At 51.3% G+C, this 14,520-nt stretch overlaps 1 protein-coding gene across 2 annotated transcripts in view; it reads left to right on the forward strand.

The window, feature by feature from the left end:
• Positions 1-14,520, forward strand: part of LOC140405482 (ceramide synthase 6-like) — a 139,100-nt gene that overhangs the window by 77,699 nt on the left and 46,881 nt on the right. For both annotated transcript variants that reach the window (XM_072493975.1, XM_072493976.1), the window contains exons 5-6: positions 3,434-3,484; positions 10,681-10,773. In XM_072493975.1, coding sequence (XP_072350076.1) covers positions 3,434-3,484; positions 10,681-10,773 — 144 coding nt within the window. The remainder of the gene's footprint in view (positions 1-3,433; positions 3,485-10,680; positions 10,774-14,520) is intronic.

Consider the following 14,520-nt stretch of genomic DNA (forward strand, 5'->3'; position numbering starts at 1 on the left):
ACACCATAACATGCAGTTGCCCACAATCCTAATTTGTTCATGTATTTCCTTTTCTTTTGTTGCTGGGTTCAAATCTTGCAATTCTCTGCCAACATTTTTTTTTCTTGTGTGGAGAAAACCATTGGCACCAGGGCTGTAACAGTTCAAGAAAAATGCCCATGGCTACCATGCTATGGGGCAGCTGGGAATGGGGCACAAGTGCCAACGTCGTCCATATTCTCAAAATGTATTCTTCTGATGGATAGTGGAGACCGGGATGGCTTTTTATCAGCTAACTCCGGCACGGAGGTCGGGGCACATCTGTATGGTTGCGCTGTCTGCTGTTAGTGAACTTGCATTGACCAGAGATTGTGCCCAAGACCTTTTCCAGGTCTGTATGACATTAAAACGACAGTTATTATCCCACGCCCTACCACTTAAATGGTTTTTAAAAATAAAATGCTTTAAAATGCCCGTGTGCGAAACGTGCAGTCTGCGATTTGCGCACAAAAGAATATTTTTGATCAGTAAATCTGTTTTCAGTGGAACAGGCTGTGCGAGTATATAAAGTCAGTAAAAATCTGTACGTCTCTCTTGCAACGTTTCCAGCATAATGGGTTTTCTGCCCGGTGACTCCTGTGGAACAGGAGCTAGGCACCATGTTTGAATTTCTGAATACATGCATTTTTGCTGCTCTCTCCCTCTCCCAACTGCTGTTGATTCCTTCCTGGAGTGCGATTATGCAGGCACTCATTGACATTTTTAGCAAGTAAGCTGAACAGTGATTGAGCATCCAAGTGGGAAAGCAGAAGGGTGGCACAGTGGTTAGCACTGCTGGCTCGCAGCGCCAGAGACCAGGGTTAAATTCCGGCCTCGGGTGACTGTCTGTGTGGAGTTTGCACGTTCTCCCCGTATCGGCGTGGGTTTCCTCCCAAAGATGTGCAGGTTAGATTGATTGGCCATGCAAAATTAGTGTCCAGAAGGTTACGGGATAGGGTGGAGACGTGAGTTTAAGTAGGGTGTTCTTTCCGAGGGCCGGTGCAGACTTGATGGGCCAAATGGCCTCCTTCTGCACTGTAAATTCTATGACGAAGAGAGGGAATTACGTGCACTGCCGTAAGCAGTAGGTCAGTGAATTGTGGTTCGGTTTAGTCACCCTTTTTCACCAGCCCCAATAACCCAGGTGGCCAGGGGCCATATCTGGTGTCCCCTCTGTTGCTCCGACTAGGAAGGATGAGGGTGCGGAGGAGATTGACCAGCATGGTTCCTGGGCTGAGGGATTTTGGCTACAAGGGCGGGTTGGAGAAGTTGGGGTGGTTCTCCTTGGAGCAGCGGAGATGGGGAAAAATTATTCCCAATAGCAGATAGATAGAACAGGGACAAGGGGAGTCCGATTTACGATTTTGGACAGAGTGCAGGAGGGATGCAAGGAATGCCCACAGTGAGTGGTACTGAGCTGGGACTCTGAGCTTACGGGGGCGGTGGAAGCAGAGTCGATGATTGGTTTTTCAAAAGGACTTTGGATGGATGCTTGCGGAAAACAAACTTGTGGGGCATTGGCGGTGGGCGGCAGTGGAAATGGCGAGGGGGGGCGGCAGCGGAAATGGCGAGGGGGGGGGCGGCAGCGGAAATGGCGAGGGGGACGGTGGGGGAGGTGGGGTTGTGGTGGAGATGGGGGGATGGGCAGCAGCGATGGGTAGGGGGGGTGGTGGCGGAGATGGGACTGATTGGATTGCTGTACCATGTGCTGACATGAACTCAATAACCCGAATGGCCACTTCCTGTCTCATTATGACTGACTAATGGCCACTGATTTCACCCAGACCATCAAATAAGCTTGCAGCCTTCTGAGCTTTTTTAGTGCTGCGCCTGGGTGGTGTCTTTATCTCCAAAACCATCAAGAGAGCTACATATTTTTCGGTGTGCGGATCCCGCTGGTCCACCCTTCTCCGATCTCTGGAAAGGCAAGCGTGCGGGCCACCTGCTCCCAAATCTCCTCCAATCTTTCACCGCCGCCTGGTGGGGGAGATGCCTAATGTTGTTTGGGGACTACGATCATTTCAACTGGTTTTGCACCTCGCTCCAGTGGGAGGGAGTTTGGCTTGGATCGGGAAATGGGTGGAGATGGCAATTTATCATGCATCCTTCCCGTGCTGCTCCTTCCTCTTCCCCATGGGGAGGCTGCTGAGCACCACCACGTGGGGCAATTAACGGGCCCTGATTTCCACTGGACCTGCTGTTGCTCTTTGTCACCGTGGGCGTTAGACATGCAGAGTGTTCAGCCGCTATGCGGCTTCCTGCGCCATTTAGGCATGTTGGCATTGACTGAATTCATTGCTGTTTTGGGAGAGTTGCTTTACCTCCTTTCCATCAGGTGCTGGTTTAAAGATTTCTATAGCATGTGGGGGCTGAAAACATACAGGGGAAACACTAACCTATTGACGAGCCTGGTGCCTTTATGTGAGTCTGCGGTGTCTTCTGTTTGGTCTATACTGGCAGATATTCTGGCAGATACAGTGACGTGGAGGTGAGTAAGGGAGATCCCAAAGCCTGCTGTCAGCTACACTCCTAAAATACAACTTTGACCTATCTCTGCAGTGTTTTTAATGCAACGTACTGGCTGGTCTGCCACATTTTCCTCCAATAAGCTGGAGATCATCCGAAACTTTGCCTGTGTGTTAACACGCAGCGGGTGGCACAGTGGTTAGCACTGCTGCCTCGGTGCCAAGGACCTGGGTTCAATTCCAACCTCGGGTGACTGTCGGTGTGGAGTCTGCACGTTCTCCCCGTGTCTGCGTGGGTTTCCTCCGGGTGCTCCGGTTCCCTCCCACAGTCCAAAGATGTGCAGGTTAGGTGGATTGGCCATGTTAAAATTGCCCCTTAGTGTCGAAAAGGTTAGGTGGGATTACTGGGAATTTGCCATGTGGCATGGGAGTCCGTCATGCAGGGGAAGGAGGGCCCAATTCAGCCAATGGCATGAGCTGTGTTAATGGATCTCTGCGGGACTCTAATGGTGGCCTGCATGGTTAGGAGGGAAATGGGCCAAGATTCCTACTCCTGATTGGGCAGTCTGTTGACAGCTGCCCAATAAAGAATTAGTCAAGTTTGTGATGCCACCCGTGGTCAACCAGCCCACGGCTCAGACTATTGCAAGAGAAATGACTGGTGGTTAAGGTGTTGAAAGCCTTAGTGGCTGTGGAGCAGGACCCTAGCCTGGGAGTTGCCATCTTTTTCAGGAAAAAATTATTGGGCAGTTGGGGTGGAGGTGGTGGTGGGGGGGGGGGGGGGGGGGGGGGGGGGGGTTGGAGGTGAGGTGGTTTGGGGGGGGGGGGGGGAGGCGCAGGAAGAGCGAGGGTGGTGGTTTTGGGAGCAAGAAGCATTTTGAAGTGTTTCTATTTGACACCAGTCTGGTAAGGTCACTGCTGTACGTAACTCTGCTTCTCCTTTCTTCTAGGCTCCTTGGTTCTGGGATACACGGCATTGCTGGTACAGCTACCCCTATCAGGTGAGAGCTGAAGAACGGTGATATGATCGCTGGTTTTATTTTGGAAGTAAACAAATTCTATGTTTTGTTCAGGAGAGCTTGAGCTGTTTTTTGTTAAGAACTCCCTGTAATTTTCAGGAAATGAGTTTATAATGTTTCTGTTATATGGGGCGGGATTCTCCGGCCGTGAATCCCGCCCCCACCGTCTCCGTGCCGGCTGGCGCGGCGCCAAACGCGCCGGCCTAGCTTGAAGGTGCGGAGGTTCACGCCGCTCCTCGGCACCGGAGTGGCCCGCCCCGCCGGTTCGCGGAGAATCCCGCCCATGGTCTCAAATACATTGGGCAAACTGGGAAATATATTCTCCAATGGCTGTGCTACTTCACCACCGTGTAAAGTTGCACTATGATTCTCCTGTCCTATATTTTCCCCCTTTTTCCTGGCGGTGAATATTGTACTGACACCAAGTCACACAGGTTGGTGTTACGGGAGTGCAAAAACCGAAATGATGCCTTCTTTAAGAAAAAGAAAATGGCCACCTGATTGTCATCTCCATTTGAGTGTTTTCAAGTGAGCTGTCCTCGAGCTCTGGGGAGTCCTCTTGGTGCATTTATGCAGAGAGAGTGGACGTGGAAAGGATGTTTCCACTAGTAGGAAAAACTAGAACCAGAGGCCACCATCTCAGAATAAAGGGACGATCCTTTAAAACAGAGATGAGGAGGAATTTCTTCAGCCAGAGGGTGGTGAATCTGTGGAACTCTTTGCCGCAGAAGGCTGTGGAGGCCAAATCACTGAGTGTCTTTAAGGCAGAGATAGATCGGTTCTTGATTAATAAGGGGATCAGGGGATATGAGGAGAAAGGAGGAGAATGGGGATGAGAAAATATCAGCCATGAATGGCGGAGCAGACTCGATAGGCCGAGTGGCCTAATTCTGCTCCTATGTCTTAGGTTCCAAGTTGATGACCTTTTCATCAGAACCCTGGGATGAAAGTCTCCATTTTTTTTATTTAAAAAAAAAAAATATATAAACTAAATGGCAACTGCCAAAACAAAAATAATAACTCTCCAGAGATAAAATCAAACAATCCAATATACATAACCAAGTACAAATATCTATACAAAAACACCCCTGAGGACCTGCCCGAGCCCTCCCCCCTCCCCCCTGGGTTGCTGCTATTACCTTCCCATTTCCTTTATCGTTCTGCGAGGTAGTCAATGAACGGTTGCCACCGCCTGGTGAACCCTTGAGCCGAACCCCTTAATACGAACTTTATCCGTTCTAGTTTTATAAACCCTGCCATGTCATTTATCCAGGTCTCCACGCCCGGGGGTTTGGCTTCCTTCCACATAAGCAATATCCTTCGCCGGGCTACTAGGGACGCAAAGGCCAAGACATCAGCCTCTCTCGCCTCCTGCACTCCCGGCTCTTCTGCAACCCCAAATATAGCCAACCCCCAGCTTGGCTCGACCCGGACTCCCACCACCTTCGAAAGCACCTTCGCCACCCCCACCCAGAACCCCTGTAGTGCCGGGCATGACCAAAACATGTGGGTGTGGTTTGCTGGGCTTCTTGAGCATCTCCCACACCTATCCTCTACCCCGAAAAATTTACTGAGCCTTGCTCCGGTCATATGCGCCCTGTGCAAAACCTTGAACTGTATCAGGCTTAGGCTGGCGCACGAGGACGACGAGTTTACCCTACGTAGGGCATCAGCCCACCGCCCTTCCTCAATCTATTCCCCCAGCTCTTCTTCCCATTTCCCCTTCAGCTCATCCACCATGATCTCCCCCTCGTCCCTCATTTCCCTGTATATATCCGACACCCTACCATCCCCCACCCATGTCCCTGAGATCACTCTATCCTGAACCTCCTGCGTCGGGAGCTGCGGGAATTCCCTCACCTGTTGCCTCGCAAATGCCCTCAGTTGCATGTACCGAAATGCATTCCCTTGGCGCAACCCATATTTTTCCGTCAGCGCTCCCAGACTCGCAAACGTCCCGTCTACGAACAGATCTCTCAGTTGCACAACCCCAGCTCTCTGCCATGCTCCAAATCCCCCATCTATTCTCCCCGGGACAAACCTATGATTATTTCTTATCGGGGACCGCACCGAGGCTCCCGTCCTTCCCCTACGTCTTCTCCACTGCCCCCAAATATTTAGCGTTGCCACCACCACTGGACTTGTGGTGTATTTCTTCGGGGAGAATGGCAACGGCGCCGTCACCATTGCTTGTAGGCTGGTTCCCTTGCAGGACGCCATCTCCAATCTCTTCCACGCCGCTCCCTCCCCTTCTCCCATCCACTTACACACCATTGAGATATTGGCGGCCCAATAGTATACACTTAGGCTCGGTAGTGCCAGCCCCCCCCATCCCTGCTACGCTGCAAGAACCCCCTCCTCACTCTCGGAGTCTTCCCGTCCCACACAGAACTCATGACACTTTTCTCAATTTTCTTGAAAAAAGCCTTCGTGACCATCACCGGGAGGCACTGAAACACAAAAAGGAATCTCGGGAGGACTACCATTTTGACCGCCTGCACCCTACCCACCAGTGACAGGGGCACCATGTCCCATCTCTTAAAATCCTCCTCCATCTGTTCCACCAATCTTGTTAAATTAAGCCTATGTAAGGTTCCCCAACTCCTGGCTATCTGAATCCCTAAGTACCTGAAATCTCTTATAACTTCCTCAGCGGTAAATCACCTATTCCCCTGCTCTGCTCCCCCGGATGCACCACAAACAACTCACTCTTCCCCATATTCAATTTGTACCCCGGAAATTCCCCAAACTCCCTGAGTGTCTGCATTATCTCAGGCATCCCCTCCACTGGGTCCGCAACATACAACAATAAATCATCTGCATACAAAGATACCCGGTGTTCTTCTCCTCCCCTGAGTACTCCCCTCCACTTCCTGGAGCCCCTCAGTGCTATGGCCAGGGGCTCAATCGCCAATGCAAACAGTAACGGAGACAGGGGACACCCCTGCCTCGTCCCTCTATGAAGACGGAAGTAGTCGGACCTCTGCCTGTTCGTGATCACACTCGCCACCGGGGCCCTGTACAGCAGCTGTACCCATCCAATAAACCCTTCTCCAAAACCAAATCTCCTCAGCACCTCCCACAGATAATCCCACTCCACTCAGTCGAATGCTTTCTCGGCGTCCATCGCCACCACTATCTCCACCTCCCCCTCTGGTGGGGGCATCATCATTACCCCTAGCAACCTCCGTATGTTCGTGTTCAGCTGTCTTCCCTTAACGAACCCAGTTTGATCCTCGTGGACCACTCCCGGGACACAGTCCTCTATCCTCGTCGCCATCACCTTGGCCAGAAGCTTAGCATCTACATTTAAAAGGGAAATGGGCCTGTAGGACCCACACTGCAGCGGGTCTTTATCCTTCTTCAAAAGGAGCGATATCGTCGCCTCCGACATAGTCGGGGGCAACTGCCCCCTTTCCCTGGCCTCATTAAAGGTTCTCGTCAAAAGCGGGGCCAGTAGGTCCATATATTTCCTATAAAATTCCACCGGGAATCCGTACGGTCCCGGGGCCTTCCCCGCTTGCATGCTCCCAATCCCTTTTACCACCACCTCCATCTCAATCTGTGCTCCCAGTCCCGCCCTTTCCTGCTCCTCCACCTTCGGGAATTCCAGCTGATCCAGGAAGCACCTCATTCCCTCCTTCCCTTCCGGGGGCTGAGCCTTATATAACCTCTCATAGAATGCCTTGAACACCCCGTTCACTCTCTCCACTCCCCGTTCCATCTCTCCCTCCTCATCTCTCACCCCACCTATCTCCCTCGCTGCTCCCCTCTTCCTCAATTGGTGGGCCAGTAGCCGACTCTCCTCTCCATACTCATATTGTACACCCTGTGCCCCCCTCCACTGTGCCTCTGCCTTACACGTGGTCAGCAGGTCAAACTCCACATGTAACCTTTGTCTTTCCCTGTACAGTCCCTCCTCCGGTGCCTCTGCATATTGCCTGTCCACCCTCAAAAGTTCTTTCAACAATCGCTCCCTTTCTTTACCCTCTTGCTTCCCTTTATGTGCCCTTATGGATATCAGTTCCCCTCTGACCACCGCCTTCAACGCCTCCCAGACCACTCCCACCTGAACCCTCCCCATTGTCATTAAGCTCCAAGTACCTTTCAGTACACCCCCTCACCCTTAGACATACCCCCTCATCCGCCAATAAGCCCATATCCATTCTCCAGAGTGGGTGCTGTTCTTTTTCCTCTCCTATCTCCAGGTCTACCCAATGTGGAGCGTGCTCCGAAATGGCTATGGCCGTATATTCCGTCCCTGTCAGCTTCGGAATCAGTGCCCTTCCCAAGACAAAAAAGTCTATCCGTGAGTATACTTTGTGAACATGGGAGAAAAATGAAAACTCCTTACTCCTAGGCCCACTAAATCTCCAGGGGTCTACCCCTCCCATCTGCTCCATGAAGTCCTTGAGTACCCTGGCCGCTGCCGGCCTCCTCCCGGTCCTGGACCTCGACCGGGATCAAGCACCGTATTGAAGTCTCCCCCCATTACCAACTTTCCCGCCTCCAGGTCCGGGATACGTCCCAACATATGCCTCATAAAATTTGCATCATCCCAGTTCGGGGCATATACGTTCACCAGAACCACCGCCTCCCCTTGCAATCTGCCACTCACCATCACATATCTACCCCCACTGTCCGCCACTATTGTCTTTGCCTCAAACAGTACCCGTTTCCCCACTAAAATAGCCACCCCCCTATTCTTCGCATCTAAACCCGAATGAAACACCTGTCCCACCCATCCTTTACGTAGTCTGACCTGGTCTATCGGTTTCAGATGCGTCTCCTGCAACATAACCACATCTACCGGGCAGCACGGTAGCCTTGTGGATAGCATAGGTTCGATTCTGGCTTGGGTCACTGTCTGTGCGGAGTTTGCACATCCTCCCCGTGTGTGTGTGGGTTTCCTCCGGGTGCTCCGGTTTCCTCCCACAGTCCAAAGATGTGCGGGTTAGGTGGATTGGCCATGATAAATTGCCCTTAGTGTCCAAAATTGCCCTTAGTGTTGGGTGGGGTTACTGGGTTATGGGGATGGGATGGCGGTGTTGGCCTTGGGTAGGGTGCTCTTTCCAAGAGCCGGTGCAGACTTGATGGGCCGAATGGCCTCCTTCTGTACTGTAAATTCTATGATTCTATGCCTTTAATTTCTTTCGGTGTGCGAGTACCCGTGCCCTTTTAATCGGCCCATTCAGCCCTCTCACGTTCCACGTGATCAACCGGGTTGGGGGGCTCTTTACCCCCCCCCCCCCCCCCTTGTCGATTAGCCATCCCCTTTTTTAACCCAGCTTCTCATCCGGTTCCCACATACCCGTATGTCCCCCCGACGGTGCCCTCCCGCCTCAACCACCCCATCCCATAACAGCTCCCCCTTCTCCTTAGCAGCAGCAACCCAGTTAACCCCCCCCCTCCGCTAGATCCCCCTCTAGCGTAGTTGCCCCCCCCCATGTTGCTCCCAGAAGTCAGCAAACTCTGGCTGACCTCGGCTTCCCCCCTTGTCCTCGGCTCCCACTGTGCGAGGCCCCCTCCTTCCTGCGTCCCTGTTCCTGCCATAATTCCATAATTACCGTAGCGCGGGGACAAAGCCCGCGTTTCCCACTCGGCCCCGCCCCTAATGGCCGGCGCCCACAGTTCCTCATGCTACCCCCCCCCCCCTTCAAACATGGGGAAGAGAGAAAAGTTACAGGATCACAAAATTAACAAATTGAAAAATCATTTCCCCCCCCCCCCCCCCCCCCTGTAATCACACCACCACTTTGTCCCAAAAGCTCTTTCTCTCGCCAGACTATTCCAGCTTCTCGTCCACAATCAATGTCCACGCCTCTTCTGCCGTCTCAAAGTAGTGGTGCTTCCCTTGGTGTGTGACCCACAATCTCGCCAGTTGCAACATTCCAAATTGAACCTTCTTTTTGTGAAGCACCGCCTTAGCCCGATTAAAACGTGCCTTCCTTCTCGCCACCTCCGCACTCCAATCTTGGTATACGCGGATCACCGCGTTCTCCCACCTACAGCTCCGAGTTTTCTTCGCCCATCTGAGAACCGTCTCTCTGTCATTGTAGCGGAGAAACCTCACCACTATTAGCTCGAGGTATTTCTCCAGCCTTTGGTCTTCGCGCCAGAACTCGATAAGCTCCCTCCACTTCCAAAGGGCCCGCCGGGGCCTCCGATCCCATTAGCGAGTGAAGCATCGTGCTCACATATGTCCCGACGTCTGCCCCTTCTGCGCCTTCGGGAAGACCCAGGACTCTTAAATTCTTCCTCCTTGAGTTATTCTCCAGTGCTTCCAACCTCTCCACACACCTTTTGTGCTGTGCTTCGTGCGTTTCTGCCTTCACCACCAGGCCCTGTATTTCATCTTCGTTTTCAGCAGTCTTTGCCTTCACGACCCGAAGCTCCAGCTCTTGGGTCCTCTGCTCCTCTTTTAGTCCTTCAATCGCCTGCAATATCGGGGCCAACAGCTCCTTCTTCAGTTCTTCCACACAGCGCCGCAGGAACTCTTGCTGCTCCGGGCCCCATAACAAGCGGCCACCTTCCGACGCCATCTTGCTTTGAGCTTCCCTTCCTTGCCGCTGCTCCAGAGGATCCTCCGCAATCCGGCCGCTATCCTCTCCCTTTTCCATGCGTGTCCGGGGGGATTCCCTTCTGGTTTACCGCACAGTGTTTTTGCCGTTTAAATTGCCGTTGGGGCTCCTATTAAGAGCCCAAAAGTCCGTTCCAACGGGAGCTGCCGAAACGTGCGACTCAGCTGGTCATTGCCGCACCCGGAAGTCCGATGAAAGTCTCCATTAATTGACACTTTAAAAAAATGTTCGACAGCACAAGGAACCACCATTTTTTTGGGTGTCCTAGCGGCACGGTGGCATAGTGGTTAGCACTGCTGTCTCAAGGTGCCGAGGTCCCAGGTTCGATCCCGGCTCCGGACCACTGCCCACGTGGAGTTTGCACGTTCGCCCTGTGTCTGTGTGGGTCTCACCCCCACAGCCCAAAGATGTGCAGGCCAGGTGAATTGGTGAATCCCTGAATTGGATATATATATTATATATTTCTGAAGAGTGAGGAAGCCTGAACGAGATTCATTCAGTTGTATCATTTGAAGTTCTTGTCAGCTTACGATATTTGCGTGATTTATGCTGTACGTATACATTGATAATTAACTAGGTTTTATGTTCTTGTTGCAGAAGCTGATGTTTGACATGTATTATTATTACATAATGGAGTTGTCGTTCTACTGGTCATTGATGTTTTCACAGTTTACAGATATTAAAAGAAAGGTGAGCAGCTACAATGTGTTCCAATCGGTGATGTAATATATATATATATTTAATAACCCTATTTTGAATGGTTGCAAAACAGATAGTCACACGGTGGGCCTGAAGTGAAGAGTCTCTGCAATGAATCTCCAGCATAACACTACTTCTAAACTGAGCGGCGATTTGTATTTTTCTTTGTGATTCTTTCTTTGGGTGATCTGGCGCAGAGTGGATGACCGAATGTCCCCTCTGTGCTGTACTGTTCGATGATTCTGAAAGCCTGTTTGTTGGAAACGGGGCACAGTTAGGGGAATTGTACCGTGCACTTACCTGTGCTATAGCTACCTATTTAAATACTGTTTATATATTTTTCCGTTCCTTAACTCCAACGTCCCTGCTCTAGAACGTCTTTTTTTAAAGAATTGATAGTTTTGTGTATTTGTGCCCAGCTGTTTCAACAGAACATCCTGACAGAGTGGAACAAATCTTGTTTACCCAGCTCCGTGCTGTATAGTTAGTTATCTATAACTTGCTCATAACATCATTGATTTAACTTTGGGAAGACTTCGGTCTCTGCTTCAAAATCCATTTCCTAGTTCAGCAGGGGCTTGGGAACTTGAATTGTAGCTCCAGTATACAGGAGGTTGAGAGTAGTGAGGTCATGAGTAAGGTTTCAAAGTTGCAGGAGTGTACCGGCAGGCAGGAAGGTGGTTTAAAGTGTGTCTTCAATGCCAGGAGCATCCGGAATAAGGTGGGTGAACTTGCGGCATGGGTTGGTACCTGGGACTTCGATGTTGTGGCCATTTCGGAGACATGGATAGAGCAGGGACAGGAATGGTTGTTGAAGGTGCCGGGGTTTAGATATTTCAGTAAGCTCCGGGAAGGTGGTAAAAGAGGGGGAGGGGTGGCATTGTTAATCAAGGACAGTATTACGGTGGCATAAAGGACGTTTGATGAGGACTCATCTACTGAGGTCATATGGGCTGAGGGTAGAAACAGGAAAGGAGAGGTCACCCTGTTAGGGGTTTTCTATAGGCCTCCGAAAAGTTCCAGAGATGTAGAGGAAAGGATTGCAAAGATGATTCTGGATAGGAGCGAAAGCAACAGGGTAGTTGTTATGGGGGACTTTAACTTCCCAAATATTGACTGGAAACGCTATAGTTAGAGTACTTTAGATGGGTCAGTTTTTGTCCAATGTGTGCAGGAGGGTTTCCTGACACAGTATGTAGATAGGCCAACGAGAGGCGAGGCCATATTGGATTTGGTACTGGGTAATGAACCAGGACAGGTGTTAGATTTGGAGGTAGGTGAGCAGTTTGGTGATAGTGACCACAATCCGATTACGTTTACTTTAGTGATGGAAAGGGATAGGTATATACCGCAGGGCAAGAGTTATATTTGGGGGAAAGGCAATTATGATGCGATGAGGCAAGACTTGGGATGCATCGGATGGAGAGGAAAACTGCAGGGGATGGGCACAATGGAAATGTGGAGCTTGTTCAAGGAACAGCTACTGCGTGTCCTTGATAAGTATGTACCTGTCAGGCAGGGAGGAAGTGGTCGAGCAAGGGAACCGTGGTTTACTAAAGCAGTCAAAACACTTGTCAAGAGGAAGAATGAGGCTTATGTAAAGATGAGACATGAAGGTTCAGTTAGGGCACTCAAGAGTTACAAATTAGCTAGGAAGGACCTAAAGAGAGAGCTAAGAAGAGCCAGGAGGGGACATGAGAAGTCTTTGGCAGGTAGGATCAAGGATAACCCGAAAGTTTTCTATAGATATGTCAGGAATAAACGAATGACTAAGGTAAGAGTAGGACCAGTCAAGGACAGTAGTGGGAAGTTGTGCTTGGAGTCCGAGGAGGTAGGAGAGGTGCTAAATGAATATTTTTCATCAGCATTCACACAGGAAAAATACAATGTTGTCGAGGAGAATACTGAGATTCAGGCTACTAGACTAGAAGGGCTTGAGGTTCACAAGGAGGAGGTGTTAGCAATTCTGGAAAGTGTGAAAATAGATAAAGCCCATGGGCCGGATGGGATTTATCCTAGGATTCTCTGGGAAGCTCGGGAGGAGATTGCTGAGCCTTTGGCTTTGATCTTTAAGTCATCTTTGTCTACAGGAATAGTGCTAGAAGACTGGAGGATAGCAAATGTTGTCCCCTTGTTCAAGAAGGGGAGTAGAGACAACCCCGGTAACTATAGACCAGTGAGCCTTACTGTTGTGGGCAAAATCTTGGAAAGGTTTATAAGAGATAGGATGTATAATCATCTGGAAAGGAATAATTTGATTAGAGATAGTCAACACGGTTTTGTGAAGAGTAGGTCGTGCCTCACTAACCTTATTGAGTTCTTTGAGAAGGTGACCAAACAGGTGGATGAGGGTAAAGTAGTTGATGTGGTGTATATGGATTTCAGTAAAGCGTTTGATAAGGTTCCCCACGGTAGGCTACTGCAGAAAATACGGAGGCATGGGATTCAGGATGATTTAGCAGTTTGGATCAGAAATTGGCTAGCTGGAAGAAGACAAAGGGTGGTGGTTGATGGGAAATGTTCAGACTGGAGTCCAGTTACTAGTGGTGTACCACAAGGATCTGTTTTGGGGCCACTGCTGTTTGTCATTTTTCTAAATGACCTGGAGGAGGGCGTAGAAGGATGGGTGAGTAAATTTGCAGATGACACTAAAGTCGGTGGAGATGTGGACAGTGCGGAAGGATGTTACAAGTTACAGAGGGACATAGATAAGCTGCAGCGCTGGGCTGAGAGGTGGCAAATGGAGTTTAATGAAGAAAAGTTGTGAGGTGATTCATTTTGGAAGGAATAACAGGAAGACAGCGGGCGCGATTCTCCACTCCCACGCCGGTTGGGAGAATCGCCTGGGCCGCCAAAATATCCGGAGACGCCGGTCCGACGCCCTCCCGCGATTCTCCCAAGCGGCGGGAACGGCCCGGTCGGGTTTCGCAGGCCGGAGAATCGCCGGAGACGCCCAAAATGGCGATTCTCCGGCACCCCCGCTATTCTGAGGCCCAGATGGGCCGAGCGGCCAGGCCAAAACGGCGGGTTCCCCCCCGGCGCCGTCCACACCTGGTCGCTGCAGTCGTAGGCGGTGCGTGAACGCTGGGGGGCGGCCTGTGGGGGGGCGAGGGGGGATCCTGCACGGGGCTTCACCTGCAATGTGGGGTGGCCCACGATCGGTGTCCACCGATCATCGGGCCGTCCTCTCTGAAGGAGGACCTCCTTCCTTCCGCGGCCCCGCAAGATCCGTCCCCCATCTTCTTGCGGGGCGGATTTGGACAGGACGGCAACCACGCATGCGCGGATGACGTCCGTTATGCGGCGCCGGCCGCATCATCTATGCGGCGCCGCTTTTACGCGGGCGACAAGGCCTGGCGCGGGTCGATGACGCGCCCCCGATACTGGCCCATTGTCAGGGCCTGAATCGGTCGGGACCAGGGCCGTTCCGCGCCGTTGTGAACCTCGACGCCGCGGCCACTTCGGCGCGGGAGTGGAGAATCCCGCCCAGAGTACTGGGCTAATGGTAAGATTCTTGGCAGTGTGGATGAGCAGAGAGATCTCTGTGTCCATGTACATAGATCCCTGAAAGTTGCCACCCAGGTTGAGAGGGTTAAGAAGGCGTACGGTGCGTTAGCTTTTATTGGTAGAGGGATTGAGTTTCGGAGCCATGAGGTCATGTTGCAGCTGTATGCAGCTGTACAAAACTCTGGTGCGGCCGCATTTGGAGTATTGCGTGCAATTCTGGTCGCCGCATTA

The sequence above is a fragment of the Scyliorhinus torazame genome, chromosome X (genome assembly GCF_047496885.1).
Source record: "Scyliorhinus torazame isolate Kashiwa2021f chromosome X, sScyTor2.1, whole genome shotgun sequence".
NCBI lineage: Eukaryota > Metazoa > Chordata > Chondrichthyes > Carcharhiniformes > Scyliorhinidae > Scyliorhinus > Scyliorhinus torazame.